This window comes from Rattus norvegicus, chromosome 20 (genome assembly GCF_021556685.1).
Source record: "Rattus norvegicus strain SHRSP/BbbUtx chromosome 20, alternate assembly SHRSP_T2T, whole genome shotgun sequence".
In the NCBI taxonomy this organism is placed as follows: domain Eukaryota; kingdom Metazoa; phylum Chordata; class Mammalia; order Rodentia; family Muridae; genus Rattus; species Rattus norvegicus.
In genome coordinates, this window is record NC_141553.1 from 48,563,275 (window position 1) to 48,588,844 (window position 25,570).

Genomic DNA, 25,570 nt, shown 5'->3' on the forward strand with positions numbered 1-25,570 from the left:
TTTTAGGAAGGCAAAAAGTATAAATTTATTATGTAACGTGTATACAAAGAAATCCATTATGACATCACTGATTTTAAAGTATAGAAGGAAACACCACATTTACCTAATTCATCTTCTCCTGTGGATAAAGTCAGTCAAGGGCCTGACTTCTTCTTACAGAACGCCATTCCCTTCTTGGGTCCCAGGCATCTATCTACAGTGTCAAATATGGATATAAATCACATATAACATGAATGGAAAAACCAGGAAAGGTTATAAAAAACCTACTGCTGGAGTTTCATGGGTAAGCAGGTTTACAATGGAGAGTGGGAGTAGCGGAGGATGAATTAGTACAAAAATTAATCAGCTCTGCATTTCATTCTATGGCTGTCATATCAAAGCTTAGTTAAGGTCATTCTCACAAAACTGCAGAATTACTGTGTTTTCCCTTTCCAAACAAGACCACTGCTGAGATTTCAAACAAGGTAAGATGGCGGTTCTATGGAAGTTAAGCTTTTGGGATTCTGTTCATGTCGTGTGGATCTACAGGTGACAGCCTATGTAAATCGAACTGTGGAGTGGTACTCATGGGTCAGATTAACTTGATTTTAATGAGTATCCAGTCAGTGCAGCTTCTTGGGTTTACCTTACGGGAACTGCAAAATGAATGCTTCTAAGAGGTTGTTGAGGTCAGGGCCTTTGGTTAGTAACAACGAAAAGCAGTCATTTATATTCCGGAAACCTTGGTAGGTCATTAGCCATCATTCTGAAAATGTACAACTTCACACACTTTATAGCAGCCGGAAACATAATTCAAGGGTTCCCAGGAGCCTATGAAATAAAAACCACAGAGACTGCATCAGGTCTCACTGGCGAGGTTCATTTAAGTGACAGTTTGCAGGGTCACTGCTCCCACTTGACGTCGTCCCGCCTCAGCCTCGGAGGCAGACTGTGAACCTTCACCGGTTGAAAACTTCTGTCTTTCTGAAAAGCGCTAGTTTCACTCAGACATTTCCTGGGGCTAGTTTTCAAGTTCTTTGATCTTTTAGGGTTGCCATGGATACCTGAGGATTCATTTATCCTTGAGTTCTCAACTTTTTCCTGCAGTTTACGGACCTGTAGAGAAAGGAAATTTAATATTTTAGGATACAAATTAATGGACGGATACCCTAAAACAGGACTAGACTGGTGGCGTAACGATTACAATTCATTCAAAGGTTCAGTTCGGCAAGTCACTCATGACACTGCTAGTCAGGAAGCCTTGCCTCCTCCTGCAACTACTCCTTCAGTTAGAGAGGAAGCACACACACACACACACAGACACACACACACACACAGACACACACACACACACAGACACACACACACACACAGACACACACACACACAGACACACACACACAGACACACACACACATACATACACACACATACACACACACACAGAGACAGACAGACAGACAGACACACACAGACACACACACAGACACACACACACACACACAGACAGACACACACATACACACACACAGAGACAGACAGACAGACAGACACACACAGACACACACACAGACACACACACACAGACAGACACACACACACACAGACAGACAGACACATACACACAGACACACAAACACACAGACACACAGACACAGACACAGACACAGACACACACACACACACACACACACACACACACACTGGCCAGGACAACTCTGAAGACAAGAATACGCGCATTTCAGAGGTCACAGAGAGAGGACGGTGTGAGGTAGAGGTTGAACAAAAGTTACTGGTGGAGACTGAAGCAGCAGGAAAAGGAGGATTTATTTAGGGATATTAATATCAGAGGAGAGAATCGCTGCTAAGCACAAGCATCTATTTGCCTGGGAGGCACTTCTAACTGAAGAGTAAGCGGTTTATCACAGGAAAAGGCTCAAGCACTGACTTTGCTAAAGGTTTGAGGTACTGATTTTTGTTGTTTGTTTTTCGAGACGGTTTCTCTGTGCAGCCCTGGCTGTCCTGGAACTTGCTCTGTAGACCAGGCTGGCCTTGATCTCACAGCTCCTCCTGCCTCTGCCTCCTGAGTGCTCAGATTAAAGGTGTCCCACCATCACCCAGCCTCTGTGGCAGTTATTAAGTAAATAACTTTCAAATTATAAAATGCAGTGTTGAGTAACTCTAAAATTGTGACTATTCTTCTATTTCAATTTCTTCTATGCGGTTCCAAGGGCAAAACTTGTTCAATCTTTACCACAACACAATCATATTTTTTTTTTTTACTTGCTATAGCTTTAAGAGCCAGTAAAATGAAAATATATTTTTCCATTTTGACCATAGCATAGTAAACACAGTGACACTCAGTTTTGACAGATCACTGTCCTACAGAAGCACGCATGGGGAAGGGCTGATACTCCTGCAGCTTACATAATGCTGAAGTCCCTAGGCAGAGTCATAGGAAGTGCATGTCATGTCATGACGCGAGGTTTCCTACAAAGACCCGGGTCTGCTTCAGCAACTATGGATGGAGTCATTGTCTTGGAGTGAACTATTATGCTCAGGATTCTTCTGTTGACATGTCAGAGGTCATGCTGTTCTTAGGTACTAAAAGACACGTATGAGTCCTCCTCCAACCTGAATTCTACTAAGAATAGGTGCTAGGCCCAGGTTCCCAGGGAATACAACACAGCCTGGCTTTTTCAGTGGGGGAGGGAATGGTTTCGGGACTGTGGTCCAGGTTTCTGTATGGTACTGCCTCTGTGGGCACAAAGGGCATCATTAGAACCAAGATGGGGTAGAGGACAAGAGCAAAGAATGCTGGAAAGGTAACTGGGCGGGCGCTAAAGCAATCGCCTGCTCTTTAGTCCCCCATGGCCTGATTCCACACAAACTCTTCTGCCATCTCTTCTCCTGAAGCACTCTACGGAAGGGCTTGCCATTACATGTGTGGTGGCTCCTGTGACTGATCGTTTGTTCACCGTGCCTCCACACTCCCACGAGGAAGGCCATGCAGACGTGATACTGCATCTGTGTGGTGACTGATTTTGTCTTCTGAGGACGGGTAGCTTCCGGAGGAGAAATGCTGGCTTGTTGCTAACACAGAGCGCTCTTACCCTGTCCTGATGCTTCTGGAGCTTGGAGATTTGGTCTTCTTTGCTTTCCATCTTCCTGGCTAAGTGCTCCAGCTCCTGCTCCAGCTCCTCAGAGTCGGAATGGCTCCCGGTCTGCGCTATTTGCCTCAGGAGCTCCCTGTGCTCCCTACAGAGAAAAGCAAGCATAAGGCTGGGGGCAACTCGCTCAGAGGGGACATCTGTGCATATCAGGTCCGTGCTCAACTCTTAGTAATATAAATAAAGAATAAGACAATAAACAAAACCACAGAAGTGGCAGTTATCAGGCAGGAGACAGATTATGCTCTGCATGATTAAAAACAGAACCAACACTAAATACTGTTATAGATTATCTGTCACAACGAATCGTCTTATTCAACCATAGTTTTAGTTAAGAGCAAAATATTAATCTTCAAAAATAGTTCTAGCATTAGGATACATAAGTAAATCATGATATGATAAACATGGCCAAGCTCTGATCATTTGAGATGTGACACATTTAGAACTAACTTAGCCTCTAGCTACTCAAAAACCTAAGACAATGTAAACGGCTGGTGCGCTCAGCTGGAGTGAACAGCTCTCCAGGGCTTGGCTAGGGCAGTGCATGGCTCCCTTCAGTCTGGGGCTGGAAACACTGTGGAGAGAAGAGTGATGCGCGCCTGTCAGCTACGGCACACAGCTCTGCTACATTTGTTGACTCGTGGTTAGGCATGGGCCTCAGTACAATGACTGCTATGCAGAGTCCTTACTGAGAAGTCTGTAACACAGCCCAGGCTGGATCTAAAATGGTATTCCAACTTGCCTAGTGAAATCACTCCTGTAACACATTTTACATAAAAACTGTATTTTCCTTTTAAAGCTCATCTCCGTTCTAATCTAAAGTCATCGGAGTCGATACATCCATTTGATTCATAATATCTGTATCAGTCTAGATCTCTGGACTATGGAAATTAGTTCTTAGATGTAGTTAAAAAGTTAAACACTGTAGTAGATACCAGGAGAAATAGTAACAATAAGTTTACGGATCAAAACAAACTAAGTCTAAGTAGCCAAACAGATTTGCAGGTGGGAGCTACAAAGACCGCAGAAGAGCTGAGGAGGCGCCCGGCTGGTGCAGAGGACCAGAGTCACCGACAAATCTGTCACCGCAGTTGCAGGGAGCCCAGATGCTGTGCTGTGCCTGTGACACCTGCACCGTGACTACATCTCCACACACACACAGCTATCGAACTAATAAAAATAAATCTTAATGACAGGGATTGATGGGTGACAGTGTCCTTCAGAGTAGAGAAAGGCATCCAAATGCGTGGTTATTTTAATAAAGAATGAACACTTACATATTCATCTGGTCCAGCTCATCCTGCATTGTCCTCAAGAGTTCAGACAAATTGTCGCAAATGGAAAATGGCTCCCCTGAGCTATGAGGCTCAGCTCTAGCCGAAGAAGTCATTCTGAAAGGAGGCTGAGAAGGTGCTGGGCTTCAGTGACTAGAACAGGTTTCTGAAGGTTGTCTAGCCCACAGGGATACGCCCGCTGCACACGGTTTTACAAGCACGGGTAAACAGACCAGCCTGGACTGGAGAAGGAACAGCTCGATAGTGTGAGTGCTGGTTAGATTTGTCAACTTGACACAAGCTCAGGCTAGGAAGAAGGAATCCCAACTGAGAAAATGCCCCCATCCCAGTGGCCTATAGGCTTGTATGGGCGGCATTTTCTTGATTAATGACTGATGTGGGAGGACCCAGCTCACAGGGGGAAGGTTGGTGAACTGAGCAAGCCATGGAGAGCAAGCCAGCACAAATTGTTCCTCCACGGTCTCTGCTTCAGTTCCTGCCTCCAGGTTCCTGCCCCAACTTCCTGTCATGGAGGACTATCAAGTGAAACAAGCCTTTCCTCCTCACAATGCTTTTGTCATGGTGACCGTCACATGGTAGAAACCCAACCAAGACGGGAACAAACAGCCTCTGCAAACAGCTTTTCAACCACGCCCTTCATTTTATCCTTACCCTCTCTCTCTCAGAAGCCGGTCCTCTAAACCTGCAGTCCGTATGCTGAGGCGGCTCTCTTTTCAAACAGTTAGTTTTCTAAAGGTTGGCAAGGAAAAAGGAGGCAGAGTGCAATTTTAAAGTCTATTTATGCTCAAAACCGAACAGCAAGTGCAAGCGCAGTCTGAACGTAAGAGAGCAGACATGATTAAACACACATCCGACTAAGAAGAGAACGGCAAACACATCAAGAGAGTCTCTGGTCAAGAATCGTATTAGGGAAACTCAAATGAGTATAAACTATAGAAGAGTTAATAATAAAAACAAAATTTTCACATGCCTATTATAATGGAAAATTTCTTTAAAAAAGTGATGACATCAAGTGTTGGCAATTTCTTATAAAGTGAAACATGTATTTATCATACGACCTAACAATTGACGAATGTACAGATGTACACGTGCACACACACACACACACACACACACACACACACACACACACAAACACCAACACCAACATGTGCACACACACGCACACACATGTAAACACACACACAGAAACACCAACATGTGCACACACACACACGTAAACACACGCACACACACACAGAAACACCAACGTGTGCACACACAGCTTTATTTGTAATAAGTGGAAAGTGGCACCAACCCAACTATCCTGACAGACGACTGGTTAGGCTGCGGTGGACCCTAAACACGGGCTGTGTGTAGGTGGAGAAACGAAGATACACAACGCAGAGAGAACTCCAGGGGAAAGGCAGCCCCAAAGCCAAACTGTAAACTCTGTAGACTTTTTCCTCTTTGGGACACAGCCTCCTGGTGATTCCCACGGCCTCAGCCTCCTCTGGACTCGGCTTGCACACAGAGGCCATGGTGCCTGGTTACACAGTGTCCCTGAGTCACAGAGAAGGTGAGCAGGCTGACAGTTGTGGGGGCCCGGGGTGTGAGCCTCTGAAGGAACTGTGTGGAGGAGCCTTAGAGTGGGTGGAGTTCTGTTCTTGATGGCTGTGACGGGCACATGAGTCAGCACATGTGATAAATCTATGTAACTCCTACATCTCCCAGTTGCCGTTAGAAATGCGCCTCTATGTCTCTTCTGTTCCTAGAAGCCGTCAATGGGTACCAACTACTTACAGAGTAGGAAAGTTCAAATTCACCATGCCCCCACCCCCGTCTAATAGGAGTCTCACTGTTTCCCAGGCTGGCCAGGAACTCCCACACAGTTCAGGCTGGTCTTAAACACAGGAGCCTCTTGTCCTGACGTTCTAAGTATAGGAATTGTGGTTGTACATCCCTACACCTGGCTTTTTTTTTGTTTTGTTTTCCCCAGAGCTGGGGACCGAACTGAGGGTCTCTACCAATGAGCTAAATCCCCAACCCCTACACCTGGCTTTCAAAGTTAGCTTTCTTACTTTTAGTTTTGAGGCAGTGTCTATTAACCCAGGAGGCCTGCCCCAGCTCTTCCTGCCTCAGCCTGCTACGTGCTAAGGTTGCAGGTGTGCGTCTGTGTCCCCAGCTGGGATGGCAATACATTTCCTCTCTCCCCAGTGTGTCCCAGGGTTCCCAATGACTGCAGTGTGGGGGCTCCCAGTACTCTCCAAATGCCCTCTGTCTACATGGTGCCGTGGTGCGGTAAGACCGAGCCCCCAGACTGTGAACACACACCACGATACTCTGCTTATCTGTCTCTAACCCTGAGAGGCACTGGTCTGAGAACTACACTATACGACTGGATATTCAACTGGGACATGGAGGCCTACGGGAACTCGGAACTCTGACCCCAGCTCCAGTACGTTATCAATACGTTCATCTCGCATGAATTGGCACTGGAATCACTGCTTTTACACATACATACATGTACACACACACGAGCACATGTGCACTCACACATATGCACTCACTCACACACATGCACACTTACACACACACACACACACACACACACACACACACTCACGCACACTAAATGTAGAAAAAAATAAATAGCCAAGTGTGGTCGTACATGGCCAAAATCCCAGCCACCCAGGAGGCTCCGGCAGAAGAAGTGAATTAAAGGTCACCCCAGGCTGCATGGCAACTCTGAAGCCAACCTGTGTTACTAGAATATAACCCTGTCTCAAATATTAATAAAATTTAAAATATTTGTTTATACTGTACATGAAATTATATAAAGCTACATTTAGGAATTTTACATTTTTAGATTTTTTTATACCCAGAGCTTTACTACGTAGCCCAGGGTGGCTTGGCCTTCTCTATGTGGACCAGACTGGTTTTAAACTCACAAGCTCTGCTTGGCTGTGCCTCTCTAGTGCTGACATTAAAGGCGTGTGCCACCACACAACACCTTTAAACAATGTCACCAGCACAGTCTAATAGTTTAAAACTCAATAAAGGCCTGGTGTGCTCGCTGGCACAGGGGGCTGCTGCCCAACACAGACTCTTCTCTGGCTGGCATCCAAATGGAGAGCAAGCTTTGTGCACTCTGGACATTACTTTTCTTTCATGGAGGTCCTGTGGGACTTCCTATCCTCACATTGAGAATCAGCATGGACGGCCTCATTTCTCGGCATTACTGCTGCATGAGTGGGTTAGGAAGGATTGTCTGGGATGGCTGGAGATAACGCACCTTTCATGAGTGGGTTAGGAAGGGTTATCTGGGATGGCTGGAGATAACGCACCTTTCATGAGTGGGTTAGGAAGGGTTATCTGGGATGGCTGGAGATAATGCACCTTTCATGAGTGGGTTAGGAAGGGTTATCTGGGATGGCTGGAGATAACGCACCTTTCATGAGTGGGTTAGGAAGGGTTATCTGGGATGACTGGAGATAACGCACCTTTCATGAGTGGGTTAGGAAGGGTTATCTGGGATGGCTGGAGATAACGCACCTTTCATGAGTGGGTTAGGAAGGATTGTCTGGGATGACTGGAGATAACGCACCTTTGGTAGTTTCTTCCTTTCGTTACAAAGCTTTGAACTAGAAACTGTGGACATTAAGATTTTGCTGATTTCAAGTCCAGTTTGAAGCTACAAAAACAAAGAGACGAGACTGAGCTGTAGCAAGCTTCTTCATGTAGAACGAAAGGCGAGATCTCAGCTGTTGGGGAAAAGGGACTTCCTGGGGGCAAAGCATTGCTCAGCTGCAGTGACTTGGATGGGGCCAAAGCAGGACTGCAGGAGCCCAGGAGTTCAGCCAGCCTGGGAGGCGCCGTGAGCCTCCATGTGGAAGCAAAGAAAAGAAAGAAAACAAAACTAAACAATAGAGCTCAAAACCCGGACATCGTTGAGGAAGAATAACCCCGTATGTTGGTTTGGTCATAGGTGACTCTCACACCGGAACTGAAGTACGTGAGGCGTCAGCGGTCTCACCTGAGAGGGTGGGTATGGCAAGGTCTGTTGGCAACGTAGAGAAGTCTATGGAGGCATGGGCTAAGCAAGAATTTTGTTACCACGGCAAAAACAGAGACAGTCGTAACAACCCAGAATACCAAAACAGTGCAGACTATGGCTGGGATCATGAGAGTGAAGCACACATAGATGAGGCCACGGCAGAGACAAAAGTTGCTACTGACCTCACACGCTCTATCTTGAAACAGCCTGCGCTGGTGCTCCTCCTCCTTTAGTTTTTCCTCTAGATATTTAATCTTCTCCTGCAAGAGAAGGAACGTGGATGAAAGCCAGAGCCAAATGTCCCTCATCCCCTTTCCAGTGCACACTGCATACCTTACACACGTGCACTGCATACCTTACACATGTGTACTGTATACTTTACACATGCACTGTATACCTTACACATGTGCACTGTATACCTTACAAATGCACTGCATACCTTACACACGTGCACTGCATACCTTACACATGTGTACTGTATACTTTACACATGCACTGTATACCTTACACATGTGCACTGTATACCTTACAAATGCACTGCATACCTTACACACATGCACTGTATACCTTACACATGTGCACTGTATACCTTACAAATGCACTGCATAACTTACACATGTGCACTGTATACCTTACACATGTGCACTGCATACCTTACACATGTGCACTACATACCTTACACATGTGCACTGTATACCTTACACATGTGCACTGCATACCTTACACATGTGCACTGTATACCTTACACATGTGCACTGTATACCTTACACATGTGCACTGCATACCTTACACATGTGCACTGTATACCTTACACATGTGCACTGTATACCTTACACATGTGCACTGCATACCTTACACATGTGCACTGTATACCTTACACATGTGCACTGTATATCTTACACATGTGCACTGCATACCTTACACATGTGCACTGTATACCTTACACATGTGCACTGTATACCTTAGACACTCACTGTATACCTTACACACGCACATATTACCTTGGTGTGGTTCAGAATTGGAACCATGACAGAAGTGTCAAAGGCAGAGACTTCTGTGTATGGAGCATAAGAGGGCCTACAAAGAGGGGTTTGGGGGGTGGGGTTCTGAAACAATTCTGTGCAATAAGGACTTGGGGGAGGAGGAACCCCATGTGGGAGAGGTGTGACCATATACTATCCTTTAGGTCAGACACCGGCTGAATGGAAATGTTCCATCATCATAGAAGCCAAGCCCATCCTCTGATAGCCGAGTGTGACAGAACACACTGTCTCCACGGGCAGGATTTACCCAGATTACTGAGCACTCTACAGGAACTGCCCCAATCTGTGACCGTTCCGTCACGTTCAATGCCAGCTTCGCCTCGCTCCTGGCACCGTAGCTTCAGGGACAAGCAGACGCTTACCTCCGCAGTCTGCTGGGTCGTCGTCAGCCTCAAACACTCTTTTTCTAAGACGTCCAGCTTCTCCAGTTTAGCGTGTAGCTTCATCTGATCTTGTTCTTTTTCCCTCTGAAGCTGGGCCTGGTGAAGATAAGAACCAATTCCACACTTGGCAGCGATGCCAGTGGATCACGAACAACATAACTTCTGAGAAACCAAAATATAACATAAGTCGGTTGCTAGAAGCATGTATACACACGTGTGTGTGCATATATGAGTAGAAATTCAAATCCTTTTAAGGTGCCACTGTAAGAGATGATGGACACGTTGCTGACTTAGCATTGGCAGAATAAATTCCTCTTTGTGTCTTTCTACAACAGTGGCACTAGGCAAAACATCACAGCAACACTTACAGTAAGGAGACGAGGTGTGTGTGACTCACGGGTGACCACGTCGCTCACTCCCAGGCTCCCTGACTCAACGGAAAGAGCAGCCAGGGAATAAACCATGAAGAAAGTCACCGTGCACACACATGCACACTGTCTTACAGGACTGTTTATTACCAACCACGTCATGAGGACAACCGACGAGGGCCAAGGGAGACCTGTATGTGCTCTCCTCTGAACATAAAATGGCTCTAAATAGGAAGGCCACTAAGACAAAATGCAAAGCGAGCAGCAGAAGAGCGGGGACTTCTGCCCAGTCCTGGAGCCTCAGAGAACAGAGGGAGTAAGACAGAAGCCCGCTGGAAGAAAAAAGACCAAAAATGTCCAAAAGTAATTTAAAATGGAGAGATTAACACAGACTAGGAATGGAACATTGGGAGGAGAATTCGGGGTGCTTGTGAGAAAACTCCAAGAAAACAAGAGTCTTGTGAGCTCAGTTTCTTCAAACCCTGGAATTGTTCTTGTATCATTTCCCTGCTTCTCCTGGTGCAGCGGATGGAGGGAGTCTACTCAATACGGCTGCCGCCGTTACTCAATGAGATGTAAACTGTCCATCACCGCCTGTGGAACAGGCTCCTGCCCCGTGTGGCTTATCTGTGGGATTACATACGCAGCTTGTACTCAGGAGAACTTTATCAGTGACCTTTCTTACCCTCACTATGTAATTCGTCTGAGCTCTGAACGGAGTTGGCTATGGCATGAGACGTTAGTTGGTCATTTATTGCAGTTCTCAACCTTTTTAAAAGTGCTGTAACCCTTTAGTACAGTTCTTCATATTCTGGTAAACCCCCAACCACAAAATTTTGTTGCTACTTCATTCATAACTGTAATTTTCTACTTTTATGAATCTGTGATGGTTTGCATATGCATATGCTCAAAAAAATGGCACTATTAGGAGGTGTGGCCTTGTTGGAGGAGGTGTATGACTGTCAGACTGGGCTTGGAGACCCTCCTCCTGGCTACCTGAGGATGCTCAGTCTTTCCTGGCTTCCTTTGGGTGAAGATGTAGAACTCAGCCCCTCCTGCCCCGTGCCTGCCTGGACACTGCCATGCTCCTGCCTTGATGATAATGGACTGAACCTCTGAACCTGTAAGCCAGCCCCAGTTAAATGTTGTCCTTATGAGACTTGCCTTGGTCATGGCGTCTGTTCACAGCGAGACCCTCACTGAGACAGAATCGTAGTGTGAATAGCTGAGATACAGGGTATCGTAATCACAGGCCTTAGGCTGAGGACCACTCGACTGGCTCCGGTTCCCACCCACAGAGTGGTACACAGTCCGTCAGTTACCAATGCCGAAGCAGCGATAAAGAGGAAATCCTGCCAGCATCCTGAGAAACAGACGCATACCACACAGGGGAACGAGGGAGAGCACGGCCAGGGAGACGTGGGAGCTGAACAACTCAGACGCCATCTTTACTGTGCTGAGAACCTAACGTCCGGCCTCGTGTCACAGCACACCAAAGTGGAGGCAGGGGGATCATCCTGAACTAGAGGCCAAGCTAAGGCAACACAGCAAGGTCAAGGCTAGTCTGTACATCAGAGACTATCTGAAAACAAACAAAGATAAACAACTCTTCCCAAACAACAAAATAACAATAAATACGCAGGGCAAGGGAGACGGCTCAGAGGGTAAAGTGCTGGTCAAGCCCGGTGACCTGAGTTCAATGCTGGAACCACAAAGAAGCAGGAGGGCAATGTGTGTCTGTAAGCAGAAGCAAGAGACTGCATGGAAACTCCTGGGCTAGACGCCTGGAACGTGCACTTCAGCTGTAGAGGCAATGAGGCAGCCCTGGCCTCAAAACAAAAGCAGAAAACAGACTTCTTTTTTTTTTTTTTTTTTTTTTTTTTGAGCTGGGAACCGAACCCAGGGCCTTGTGCTTGCTAGGCAAGCGCTCTACCACTGAGCTAAATCCCCAACCCGAAAACAGACTTCTTGGTTCTTTTTTTTTTTTTTTTTTTTCCGGAGCTGGGGATCGAACCCCAGGGCCTTGCGCTTCCTAGGCAAGCGCTCTACCACTGAGCTAAATCCCCAACCCCGAAAACAGACTTCTTAAATGGGTGCCATCACATGCTCCAACATCATACACATATCACATATGCACACACGCACACACACATGCACCCATACACACACAGACACATACACACACACACACACACACACACACACACACACACACAACCCAGACAAAATATAAAAGCCATAAACTAGCATTCCGTATCTAGCAAAGCTATCACTCATACAGCCCTCTGTATGAAACAGAGGGTTCTTTCTCCAGGCACATGAATGCTGTGAGACTCTAGGACATTATCATTTTTTCTTCAGTCTATGCAAGGAAGTGAGAAGCACTGAGATGATCAAATGTAAATAAGCACACGCTTCCTTTCTCTCTACGTTTCCTGTAAGGATAATCGACAAAGTAGAAGAACCAGTAATGGATTATAGGCTGCTTTATAACGTGTGAAAATAAAAGGCTGCAGTGCAAACTGGAGGCACATAGTAGGAGGCTGCAGTGCAAACTGGAGGCGCACAGTAGGAGGCTGTAGTGCAAACTGGAGGCGCACAGTAGGAGGCTGTAGTGCAAACTGGAGGCGCACAGTAGGAAGCTGCAGTGCAAACTGGAGGCGCACAGTAGGAAGCTAAGTGCAAACTGGAGGCACACAGTAGGAAGCTGCAGTGCAAACTGGAGGCACACAGTAGGAAGCTGTAGTGCAAACTGGAGGCGCACAGTAGGAGGCTGCAGTGCAAACTGGAGGCACAGTAGGAGGCTGCAGTGCAAACTGGAGGTGCACAGTAGGAGGCTGTAGTGCAAACTGGAGGCGCACAGTAGGAAGCTGCTGCAGTGCAAACTGGAGGCGCACAGTAGGAAGCTACAGTGCAAACTGGAGGCACACAGTAGGAAGCTGTAGTGTAAACTGGAGGCACACAGTAGGAAGCTGCAGTGCAAACTGGAGGCACACAGTAGGAAGCTGCAGTGCAAACTGGAGGCACACAGTAGGAAGCTGTAGTGTAAACTGGAGGCGCACAGTAGGAAGATGTAGTGCAAACTGGAGGCGCACAGTAGGAGGCTGTAATGCAAATTGGAGGCACACAGTAGGAGGCTGTAGTGCAAATTGGAGGTGCACAGTAGGAGGCTGTAGTGCAAACTAGAGGCACATAGTAGGAGGTTGCAGTGCAAACTACAGGCACACAGTAGGAAGCTATAGTACTAACTGGGGGTGCATAGTAGAAAAGGTCTTAATACTTTAATACCGATTCATGGCAGACTGGCAAATCATAATGCCTGTCGAGAGGAAGACGAGATAATGGTATTAAAAGCTATCACTAGAGCTGGGTGCAGTGACTCGTGCAGAAACACAAGTCACTTGGAAGGCTGAGCGGGGAGGACCGTGGGTTCAAACCCATCCTGACACTAAATTTTGACTTGCCCAGAAAGGAATAAATGAAGAATACAGGAAGTGAATGGCAGGAGCGACTGCCCAGTGAAGTAGCTGCCTGGCATGTGCCATGCCCAGGACTGAACTCTGCGCACCAAACACACAAGCATGGGGGCACACGAAGAAGCTACTAGTAAGAGCTGAAGATATTTTTAAGTGAATGAAATGAAAATAAACATGACCAAACTCTGTCAGATGCAGTCAAAAAGAAAAGATGTGATAACATTCGCTATAAAAATATAACAGTTCAAAGAATGAAAGGAAGCCTGTTGGTGTGAGGTGGATCAGAACTGCACTGAGTGACCCGGGAAGACTCAGGCGACAGAGAAGAGATGACACAGAGAGAGAAAGCTTAGACGTGCACTGCGAGTTAACAGAGGCGGCAGGACAGGGAGTGAGGAGCGCAGGGCCAGGGAGCACAAGGACTGCACACGGCTTCCTTCCCTGGCAGCACAGGGCTTCAGCTGTGGTTCTCGAGCAGGGGAGGGACTCTTGAAGCTACCTATCCATCTGGGGAATCCCTCCGATGGTGACTCCCCCAAGTCCCCTGTCATTCCCCATTTTAGAGGGCTGTGGCAGGTCTCTACCACATGGGAACCAGAGAAACAAGTACCACCTACAAGGCTGGTAAAGGCTCAGTGACTTCAAAGAACAGAGCAGAAAAGCAAAGAAAGGCCACTCATCGGTCGTGGGTGTCATCGCTCGTGGGTGTCATCAGTGGTGGATGATACAGTAGGAAACAAGAGAATTCAGGGGAGGAAAATGGAAGAAATGCTAGAAATGCAAAACCCAATTAGCAGAGCTAAAACCCCAAGGAGAGCATCAGACACACGATCCAGCAGAGTAGACTATCAGCGTAGGAATAGTACTGCAGACCTCAGTAAAGCAAGGGTGCCAGCCAGCACGGCCACACCTAAGGCCGCAGGGACAGCAGCACAGACTGATCTGAGACGCCCTCAGGCAGAACACAGGAGACAAAGCTAACAGTTAATCCTCCTGGCCAACTTGACTGGATTTAGGATTGCTGTGGAAATGGTGTGCCTATGAGGGTGTTTACAGAAAAGGTTAGAGAGAAGACTCTTGTTATCCCATTGGGTGGGGGTGGGGGGTCCTAAACTGAAGAGAAAGGAGGATCCAAGTAGAGCTTCCTGACTGTTGGTAATGTGACTAGCAGTCTCCATTCCTGTGTCTGTCAGACGTAAGTTTGGGGTTGAAAAGAAACCACCCCTGAAGTGTCTGACAAGGCAAGCATTAGTCTTCACGGTGAGCTGCTCACCTGGCAGAAGAGCAAGCAGGGGACAGGAACTGCGCTTGGTTTCTATTCTAACTCAGGAGGCGACTGTGTCTTCCCCGCTGGCTGGGGTGCAACCTCAGTCCTTTGCAATTGTCCAGTCAGAGAAAAATCAGTACCCAGGAAATAAAGGAGGAAGGGGAGAGTGACTTTAATCCAAGAATGTAACAGGGCTTATGTAAACAGACGTTTTACTGGGTATGTGCATGGTGGGGTAGTTAAAACATTCATATAAAAGTTTTGTGAGGTGGAAGAGGCAAAAACGGTTGATTCCTGTTTTAAACGCGTTTCATCATATTTGACGGGAAAAACTTACATTCAGTGTTTCCTATCCTACCATGACGGTCTGTATAGTTTGAGGCCAGGTGTACTGTGGGTGTTTGTCACAGCAAGAAAAGTAATTAATGTGGGCAGTCGGTCCTGGGATGGGGTTCTGCGGTGATCTGGCGACTACACAGGTTCTTAGTGTCTGGAACTAGCTTTTTAGAGGAATTTGAAAGAGACTGGAGCTGGGACTTAGACAAGTCCTGGAATCCTACAATCAGAGCGTAATGGCCATTCTGGGAAGGTTCAGCAGGCAAGAAAGTGAGGAAACAGATAAATAGACCGTGGTGTCCCAGTTCATGAAATTCCAAAGGGGAACAGGACTTGATGACAGGAGGTGAGTTAGAGACCGTTCGCACTGCAGTCTGCTGATGAATCTGCACGTGCCCTGGGAGCGGCCGTGAGGCTGAAGTAAAGGCCAGGGCAGAAGATGGCTCCGCAGCTACGAACACTGCTATTCCTGCAGAGGACGTGGGTTCGAGTCCCAGCACCCACAACTGGTGGTCCATAACTCTCTGTAACTCACGTTCCGGGAAATCCTCGGCCCTCTCCTGGCCTTTATGGGTACCTATACATGTTCACGAGTGTGAGCATGTGCGCGTACACACACACACACACACACACACACACACACACACACACACACGAAATAAATCCTTTAAAAAGCAACATGAATTTGTTGGTAGAGGAAATTCAAGGGAACATTATATTCAAATTGTGCATGCTATTGCTCACTGCTCTGAGAGACAGCAAAAAGTTGGCCAGAAAAACATGAAAATGGGCAGTGTAGTCAGGATTCGATGCTGTAGCTAAGGTGGGATGCACAGTATTAGCACCACCAAGGAAAGGTGCTGAGGGTCAGACCTGGGCTGTGCAAAGTTCCAACCTGAGAAAATGCAAGTTCGTTTGAAACAGGGAGTTTGAACTGGGAAGCCATTACAAGGGTTCACTGCTTGAAAACAGCTGTGCGCGCACACAGGGGTCACTGTAACTGTGCTCCACAAGGTCAGACTACAGCTCGGGCTGATAGAAGAACTACACAGCGTCATCCACACGCTCTGGGTTTCACATAAACGAGAGGAGTCAAAGGTCATCAAGGTGTGCAAGTGGTGTTAAGGCCACTGAAACCAGACAGTGAGCGACAGGTTCCGAGTCCCTGCAAGGAAGCCCTGAGAGGACACTGCACGAAGCAGTCAATGTGAAGCTCACACGGTGAAGCCGTGTGCAGCACGAGGCTTACTGTTGGCCCTGCTGACTTCCAGGGCCAACTCCACTCCACTCTTTCCTTGCCATGACCCCACTCCCCTCTTTTATGAGGGAGATGTTTGCTCTGTGTCAGTGCGACTTCTTTTGGACTTTACAGGAGCTCAGAAGCGTTTGTCCTGAGTCTCGGAAGAGACTCTGGAACAGCGTTTGTACTGTTCGCCATCTGCAGGAGCGCGCAGAGATGGAGTAAGTGTTTTACATTGTGAGATGAAGATGAGACTCCGGAGGCATGAGGTGCACGGCTATCAAGCCGATAAGGAATGGACTGTGCTGGTTGGGTCTTCATGTCAACTTGACTGGACTTAGCATCACCACGGAAACACATTTAGATGAGGATGTTGCCTGAAACCTTTAAACCAGGAGGGAAGGCCTATCCTGAGTATAGGTCCATCCTTTGGCTGGGGTCCTAGCGAATAAAAGGAGAAAGAAACAGAACACTAGTCCTGCCTCTCCGCTTCCTGATGAAGAAGGTGCAATGTAAGCAGCTGCCTCACACCTTGCCTGCCGTGACTGACAGACTCCCACACTGTGAAACCGTGAGTCCAAATAAACCCCTCTGTGCTTTACTTGCTTTGGTCAGGCATGCTGTCCTAGAAATGGAAAACAACACAGTCAAGGAGTCATGACAAAATGGGGAAGAAATGGACATCCAGTGGGAGAAAGGATTTTCCCCTGCAAAGGGAGTTAGCCCAACAAAGAGGGCCTATGTTTCCTGAAGCTTCCTTCTCATTTCTGCCAGTTAGCCAATCCCATCAGATGGTAAAGTCAGGCACCCAGCAATGCAATGAGAGGCCATCACCACTTATGGCAGGGATAAAACTCACATTTGTGGGTCAAAGGGGCTACCTGCTAGTCCAGTTCTGGTTCTAGTAAGAGCCTTTTTCAAAAAGAAATCACATTGCCCAGTTTCATGTTCATTTTTCATGTGTCCCCTTGTGTAGCATTGACATTATTCCCTAACTTCCAAATAAAAGGGGTACGTGGGACTCCAAACTGGTGCGCCCAAAGCAGATCACAGCTACAGAAGGATGATAGTACAAGCAGCAAGGAAAACCGGCAACAAAGGCAAACATCGGAATAACATCAAACCTCTCAGCCAAAGCCTAAAGCCAGTAAGCATGGAGAGATGGATCTCAAACCAAGTCCTTTATGTCCCCTACGCCAGCACGGTTAAGAACAGAGACACCCAGCACTCAGGCCATAAAATCAACACGAAGTCAGCCTTCCTTTGTTAGTTGGGAATGTGCTGAGAAGGAAACTCTGACAACAGTTCCATCCATGGTACTTAGGTGGGCCCAGAGGGGACACTGTCATAAGATCATGCCCCTTGCCTCCACCTCACTGCTCCTGCTTGCTGATGGCATGGTGACTGTTTTCATGTTCTGTATGTCTCTCACAGGATACCACAGGCCCAAAGCAGCCACCAATGGAAATGCTTAAACAGAAATAGGCACTAAGCATCTATCTATCTATCTATCTATCTATCTATCTATCTATCTATCTATCTATCTATCTATCTATCTATCTATCTGAAACATGCTCTATGTAGTTTTGGAACTGTAGACCAAGCTAGCCTGGATCTCATAGATTCCTGTCTCTGCCTCCAGAGCACCTGGATTAAAGACCTATGCCAGCACATCTGGCAACCTTTTCACTTTGTAAGGGATCTCCTGACTGTCACTTTTGGAAAGTACTCAGCTACAATCTCTGTAAGTATTAGACCTGCATCGTTTCCTCTCCACTTTTAAGCTCTGTTACACATCAGTAAGGAGTGCTCTAACTCTGACGTGTTGCCTTTCCCCATTTTCTGAATTTACTGTAATTTTATCCCTTTTTTGGTCTGGGTGACATGTGTCCATTTCTTGAATTCTGTCTGCTGACCATCTAGTAGAACTACTAGTTCTAAACTTCATTTTTAGGTATTTTATTCTTTCCCAAATTGGTTTGACCACATTATAGTTTCTAATATGCGACAGAAAATTTCATCTTCTTCCTCAGCCTCGGCCTTCCTTTTTGAGATAGTCTAATTATGTTGTCCGAGCAGCTCGAGCTTCTTAGCTCAGAGGTCTTCCGGTTCTAGCCCCACCCCACCTGCTCTTGACTACCCCGTGCCAGAGGTGTCAAACTGACTTCCGTCAGAGCCACACCTTACTCACACTGACTTGTGGGCATGTCTATGTCCTGTGAATGCTGACCTCATTCAGGAGTTCTAGTTTCTGCCTGGTTGGTTTGGATTGAACGTTTCTCACTCAGTGTGTTGGCGAAAGGGTTGTGAATAATCTGAGGTCCCTAAGAACACTGGGAATCCAGAAGCACTGTAATTGGTTTTAGGTTTAGTGTCTAAGGTTTTCTTGGTTGCTCCTACCTGGAACAGGGTTTCATCTGTGTTGTTTACTTCCTTACTCAACTTCACAAAGCCTGACATTTCCTAGGCTTTCTGCTCCATGTTGGCCTTAAACTGACTTCCTGAAGCAGAAGGGTACTTGTCAGAACAATTGTCTCAACTGCCCACAGAGTCACAAATGCCTCAGAAGGAATGAGCACATCAGGTGGAGCTTTTGGACTTTAAATCTGCAGAGTCTGACCTGGGGCCTGTGCACTGCCTCACTAGGCCTACTTGCTGTCTCCTCCCTCCCTTGCCCTCCTCTACCTCCGAGTTCTTTCCTATGCTGCTTGCAGATCATCTGTTACGTTTTTCTCATTTCATTGCAAAAATGTTGACCTAAACAGCAGAGTCTACCATTGCTGTAGGTGAAAATCTCCTAGACATACATGTATAACCTACTATGGTTATAAAAGTTTTCCCATATTATATTCTTCAAAAAGCATATTAAATCATATTAGCATTCCTCAGAGAAAAATATGCTTACCTGTTGTTCTAGGATCATATTCTTTTCTCGTTCTACATTGAGAACCATTCTCTTGGTATATTCTAATTGCTTCTCTAGAAGAATACAACGAGACTGGGCTGAGCTTAACTGTATGCTTATATCTATGCAAAGACAAAATAATATGATGGTTATTACATAGACCAGAGAGTCATTATGTAAACTCAACCCAAAGCTAAGTGACAGTGTGTACACGGTATGTGTTGTTATACATGTGGTACAAATGTGTGTCGCCTGTGTGTATGTGTGTATGCACCTGTGTGTGTGTGTGTGCATCTGTGTGTGTGCACACCTGTGTGTGTACCTGTATGTGTATGTGTGTGTACCTTTGTGTGTTTGTGTGTGCACCTGTGTGTGTGCGCACCTGTGTGTGCACCGTGTGCACCTATGTGTGTGTGTGCACCTGTGTGCACCTGTGTGTGTGCACCTGTGTGTGTGCACCTGTGTGTGTGCACCTGTGTGTGTGCACCTGTGTGTGTGTGCACCTGTGTGTGTGCACCTGTGTGCACCTGTGTGTGTGTGCACCTGTGTGTGTGTGCACCTGTGTGTGTGTGTGTGCACCTGTGTGTGTGTGTGTGTGTGACCCGTGTGCACACACACAGGCTGGAGGAAGATGTGAAGAATCTTCCTCTATCGCACTGGGCCTTATTCCCTTAGTCAAGTCTCTTACACAACTGGAAGATCATCGAATCAGCTGGCCAGCAAGCAGCTAAGCAAAGACAGCAGGTGCCTACCTTTCTCCTCAAGCCCCGAAGCTGGAGCTCTAGGTGCTCACAGCCACACTGAGATTTTCCAGCTGGGGATAATGCAGGTCCTCGTCTTGTGCAGCCAGCACTCTGACTCATGATTTTAAATATCTTATTAATTATATATGGCTCAACTGACAATATCTTCCCTTAAAAAGGCAGAAGGCATACTTCCAAAAGAGGAGGGGGGGAGGAACAACCTATTGGGAGTCCATTTTCTCTTTCTACCATTTAGATCTCAGGAATCAAACTCAGATCATCAGGCTTAATAGCAAGTGACTTTACCCCAGAAGTGTGTACATCTGTGTGTGTGTGTGGGGGGGGCGGGGAGGAGCAGAGTCCTTGGACAGCCTGGAACTTGCTATGTAGCCAAGGAACTCAGACATCTGCCCGCCTCTGCCTCCCAAGCACTGGCTGAAAGGCCTGGCTCTCTCCTCTCCTCCTAAGCATAGACAGCCCAGTTGATTCCACAGGGTAAGTAACCGATTGTTAATCCTTTTATCTTAATCAGTTTGACTTTTGTTCAGCTGTCTCAGTTCCTGATTAATTCTGGGTTCCTCATGTTGAATACAATTATTCTCCATTCATTTGTTGTTTAACCACCATTGCTTTACTGTTAGGGTCTGAAGTGCAAAGGTCATCCTTGGCTACAGCAAGTTCAAGGCCAGCCTGGGGTACATGTGAGAGAAACCCCGCCCCTAAATGTATTTGCAAGCTAGGACGACAGAGACGATGCAAGTTAAGTTGAAGTTTGTTAGTTTCCCACAAATATCAAAATCATGGGCTCTGACAGGAGAGAGAGAGACAGCTGACCAGCTCCGCTGGGCTCCCTGCCTCAGACCGTAAGCTCTGGGACCCCGCATGCCTGAGAACTGCTCCTTTCACCTTTCTTCTGTCTAGTCAGCTCCTCGTGCGCCAGGTTGCGCTCGTTGGTCTCCTCCTCCAGGGCCTTCTTGTACTGCGCTGCCTCTCTGGACAGAAGGTTCAGATTGTCCTCAGCCTGCGTCCTCTCCAGCTCCAGACGCCGGATCTTTTCCTGCAGCGTTTTCAATGCTGAAACAAGGGCTGGCGAAAAGAAGGGCGCTTGATGCTTAAGTGAAACTCTTGGAAAACTGAGCAACCGTAGTAACTTGGGTAACAATAAAAAAGGAGCAGTGTACGTTTGCTAGTAACCAGAAAATGCGTTATATTGTATAATTATATAACTATACACATATTTACATAAATATATGCACATGTAAATGTTATACACAATAAATTAAATATAAACATATTTACATATAAATACATAATAAAATAAAAATGATAGTACAAAGGGATACATTTCCTACGGTGTATCTTAGAAAAACAATAATCTACTACTGGAGTAAGTGATTTCTGAAACTGCCATAAGTAACTTAACAGAATGGTTATTATTTCCAGATGAACGTCCTCAGACTAATTAATATGGTAACTGAGGTGCTGGGCTAGTGCGCCTGGGCTGAAAGCCTACAAGGGGCACAGGTCTGCTACTGGCATTTTCACTTAGCTGCATGCTGCCTTCATGGTGCAGATGAATTTAGAGTTAGTGGATTTTCAAACATGATTTACGTTTTCTATTCAGTTGTGATTCAAATGGTAAAACTAGATCTGAAGGGCATGTAAGTAATTCAGTCAGTGGCATGTATGCAGTCAGCCCACGTGTGCTGGGGATATGTCTGCTCTCTGCCTGGCGCAGGGCTGGCTCACTGCTCTGGATCACTCTCTTATGGTTGGTTAACTCAACAGAGATTCACTGATGTCATGGTGTTGGTGGGTTTCCATCAACACGACACAAGTCAGAGTCGTCTGAAGAGGGAATCTGAAATGAGAAACAGCCCTCTACCAGGCTGGCCCGTGGTGCATTTATGTATTGATGGGGATGGCCTGGCTCTCTGCTGGCAGCTGCCTCTGAGCTGGTCATCCTGGGTGCGACAGGAAGGCAGGCTGAGCAAGCGTGAGGAGTAAGGAAGCAAACAGCTCGCCTGCCTCCTGCCCTGGCCTCCCTCAGTGATGAGTGGAAATGAACCCTTTCCTCACCGCAGAATTTGGTCATGGTGTTTATCACAGCAACAGAAATCCTAAGACAGTAACCATTACTACGGATTTTTTGAAGGGTGATAAACAGATCTTATAAAGTAATTTGTAAAGCATAAAATATTTCTGGAGTCCTATTTTCTAATATGATTTGAGGTTCTCTTTGGTTTATGTTTAAAACATTGCAATAGTCACTTTCTATTGTTACTTGGATATAAAAGGATTTAAGGGTAACTGTGGATATGTGTGACTTCTGACTGCTGCTTGAATATGATACAATCCCACTGGCATTCTGATTATCTACGTTAGAAGGATTCTGACTCTAGATTTTTATTCTATCTTTTACTGATGTACTTATTTAACTTTTTCATTTGTATGTGTACATCACGTGTGTGTGGATGAACATGTGCCATGGCACACACACGTGCATGCACACATGCACACACACACACACACACACACACACGCCCAAGGACAACCCTCCAGCACCAGTCCTCGCCCATGTGGCTGCTGGGAATGCATTCTTAACCCCTGAACCATCTCTCTATTGATAGTCCTTGGATTTTTATTTTATTTCCAAATTGACAAGAAATTTAATAGAAAAAGACTAATTTATAAACAGACATTTTGAGAGGTCAGAAGAGATAAGCAGAAAGTGCTCCTCAGTGAAATGTCATCCTTCTGAAGCCATGGAGACTAACATCATAATCATGTGACTAAGATTAAAAAAATTGAAAATCGTTGAAAATCGTTTTAAGCCTGGTCTGCACGCATTCTTAGAAAGCCCCCCTGCTCTGCTCTGCTAGCGAGTGTAGAACCATGGGGCCCAGGGCGAACTCTGTGGTGGGAAGGAGGTGCAGACCCGCCGTCTGGCGGCCCAGCCTGTGTGGTGGCACCTGCCTATGCGACAGCACTGCAGAGGCTGCACGGGGAGGGAGAGGTGTTTCGAGGTCAGTGTGAGACCCTGAAACAAAAGCTAAGAAAAACCTAAATAAAAATTTTACTTTAGGGGCTGGGGATTTAGCTCAGTGGTAGAGCGCTTACCTAGGAAGCGCAAGGCCCTGGGTTCGGTCCCCAGCTCCGAAAAAAAAAGAACCAAAAAAAAAAAAAATTTTTACTTTATCACGCTAGCAGTACAATTTTATTCTTTTTGTTTGTTTGTCTGAGGCAGCAAGATTTCTTTATTTAGCCCTGGCTGCCTCAAACTTGCTGTATAGACCAGGCTGCCTCAAAATCATGAAGATCTCCATCTTGAGAGCTGGGATGAAGGACACGTGCTACCACTCCCCTGGCCTTTGACTTTTATCCCTAAGAGAGTGGTTTTGTTTTCAAAGGTACTTTTATTATAACTATGATATCTCCTAGTTTGCCTCATTAATCCGTAGCTTACTTTTGGGAATGGTGAGTGACCTACGAAGCTCCCAGGGAAGAGCAGCAGCGCTGGTCAAGGGCTGTGTGAACACTCAATACACGGTCAAGCACTTCTGCATAACCACAGCCGGGTCACTCCCACGCCACGCACTGCTCCTGCCGCTCTGTGGAGTTCGTTCGTTCGTATTAGCGTTACCTTGGTTGTTCGGACTATTAAACATCTTAGGAGAGCTCCCGGGGTGGCAATTCTGAGATGCTTCGGTCTGTGAGAACGACGGGAGATACATTCTCTCTGGAGGGTTAAGGTAGCTCCCAATCATACTGTGCGGTAATTCAGCATCCATTGTCTGTGGGGATGGAGAGACAGGGTGTGGTGTCACTGACCCCATCAAAGGACAGCTAAGTCACACACGATGACACAGCATGTAGCCGTTAGCAATACATTACACAGTTATACATTCACAAAGTTAACTATTACCACGTCAACTAGGTTAAACTCAGTAATAAACAAGCAATGTATGTGGTGTAAGCGAGAGACGTTTTTTCCTGGGTGTTCCTAAGTTACATGTACCTCAGCCATAAAACTATGAGTCTAGGATTTCAGGTACATACTCAGACAATTCAGGTTTTCAACAGCAGCCATTAACAATAGTCTCATAGTACTTTTAGACATTAACAGATGAAATTCCTGGATGTAATCCCTGAGTAACACACACTTCCACTTAAGGAGCCTTCACACTAATTATCTACTGAATGCTGGCTGGTGTCATTAACTCACAGATACACTGGATGAGTTGAGGCAGTATTTGTTTCAAGTACCACTCACTGGCACAATTCTAAGCCAGAGAGCTTTTTATAAATGTAACTAAAGAATGTCATAAAGATACTAAGTTTTTATTTCTGCATTACATTATTTTCTGTGACTTCAGGGCTTTCCTGGTTAAAGAGGCAAAATCTGGCTTCTCTCCATGACAGTATTCCTGAGAAGGGCAAAAGGGAGGCTTCTAGAATTTTCTACTGTAGCTTCTAGAATTTTCTACTGCAGCTATTGCCATGACAACCTCGTATGGCTGCATGAGGCAGGTTCATTGAAACGCTTGCTGCTCTTTGCTCTTGGGAAGCACCCAGGCTTCTCCATGATTGCAGCCACTCCCACTGACTGAGCCTGTCTCCAATGCCCTTGGGGTATGGCTGTTTATTCACGGTCTCTCCTGTGAGGGCTGATTCCCTCAAAAAAGCAAGATACTAAGCTAGTCACGGCTGGCTCACTATGAGGTGGAGTCTACTAGAGTCCCAACGTAAGTTCTGAAGGTGGATATGTATCTTCAGAAACAGAGAGGTTGGTAAGAATCTCCTCAAAACACTAGAGTCATTCAGTATATATGGCTCCTTTCTCAGTTCCTGGGTTGTCCCTCCAATAATGGGATGGATAAAACATATCTCAGTTTCTACACAGTTTGGAAAATGAAGACTACTCTGACCCAAGTATAATATATTTCAGATCAGATCTTGGCACAAATTAGAAGATTGGGAGTGGTGGCACACTCCTTCATCCCAGCTCTCGAAGGCAGAGGCAATGGATCTCTGCGAGTTGGAGGCCAGCCTGGCCTCCAGGGTGAGTTCCAGGACATCCAGGGTTATACCATCCCTAGCATCATAGAAACCAGGGCTGTGTACCTTCGGAATCCCAGCACTAGGAAGGGTGATACAGGAGAATAAGGAGTTCAAGGTCACTCTCTGCTCCTGGGAGTTCAGGGCCAACCTGGGCTACATGAGTGAGGTCTTGTCAAACAACAAGCAACAAAACACACTGGCTTAGGTTTAATGTTGATAAAATCCTGACTACTCAGTAGGCGCCAATAAAGAGACTTGTTAATAAACA

The 25,570-nt window shown here is 46.3% G+C and overlaps 1 protein-coding gene across 21 annotated transcripts in view; it reads right to left on the reverse strand.

Annotated features, from left to right (window-relative positions):
- Cep57l1 (centrosomal protein 57-like 1) overlaps positions 1–25,570 on the reverse strand; it is a 56,523-nt gene continuing 30,953 nt past the window's right edge. For 4 of the 21 annotated variants that reach the window (XM_087597241.1, XM_087597245.1, XM_087597235.1 and 1 more), the window contains 11 exons: positions 23,885–24,035; positions 21,148–21,327; positions 19,499–19,620; positions 9,886–10,002; positions 8,663–8,740; positions 8,031–8,117; positions 5,096–5,173; positions 4,427–4,551; positions 3,093–3,237; positions 1,044–1,095; positions 1–810 (listed from right to left, as the gene is read on the reverse strand). In XM_087597241.1, the coding sequence (XP_087453367.1) occupies positions 734–810; positions 1,044–1,095; positions 3,093–3,237; positions 4,427–4,551; positions 5,096–5,173; positions 8,031–8,117; positions 8,663–8,740; positions 9,886–10,002; positions 19,499–19,620; positions 21,148–21,327; positions 23,885–24,035 (1,212 nt within the window). In that variant the 3' untranslated portion in view covers positions 1–733. Of the gene's footprint in view, positions 1,096–3,092; positions 3,238–4,426; positions 4,552–5,095; positions 5,174–8,030; positions 8,118–8,662; positions 8,741–9,885; positions 10,003–19,498; positions 19,621–21,147; positions 21,328–23,707; positions 24,036–24,597; positions 24,698–25,570 lie in introns of those variants that run through there. The other 17 variants (XM_087597237.1, XM_087597233.1, XM_087597236.1 and 14 more) reach the window with 11 other exon arrangements.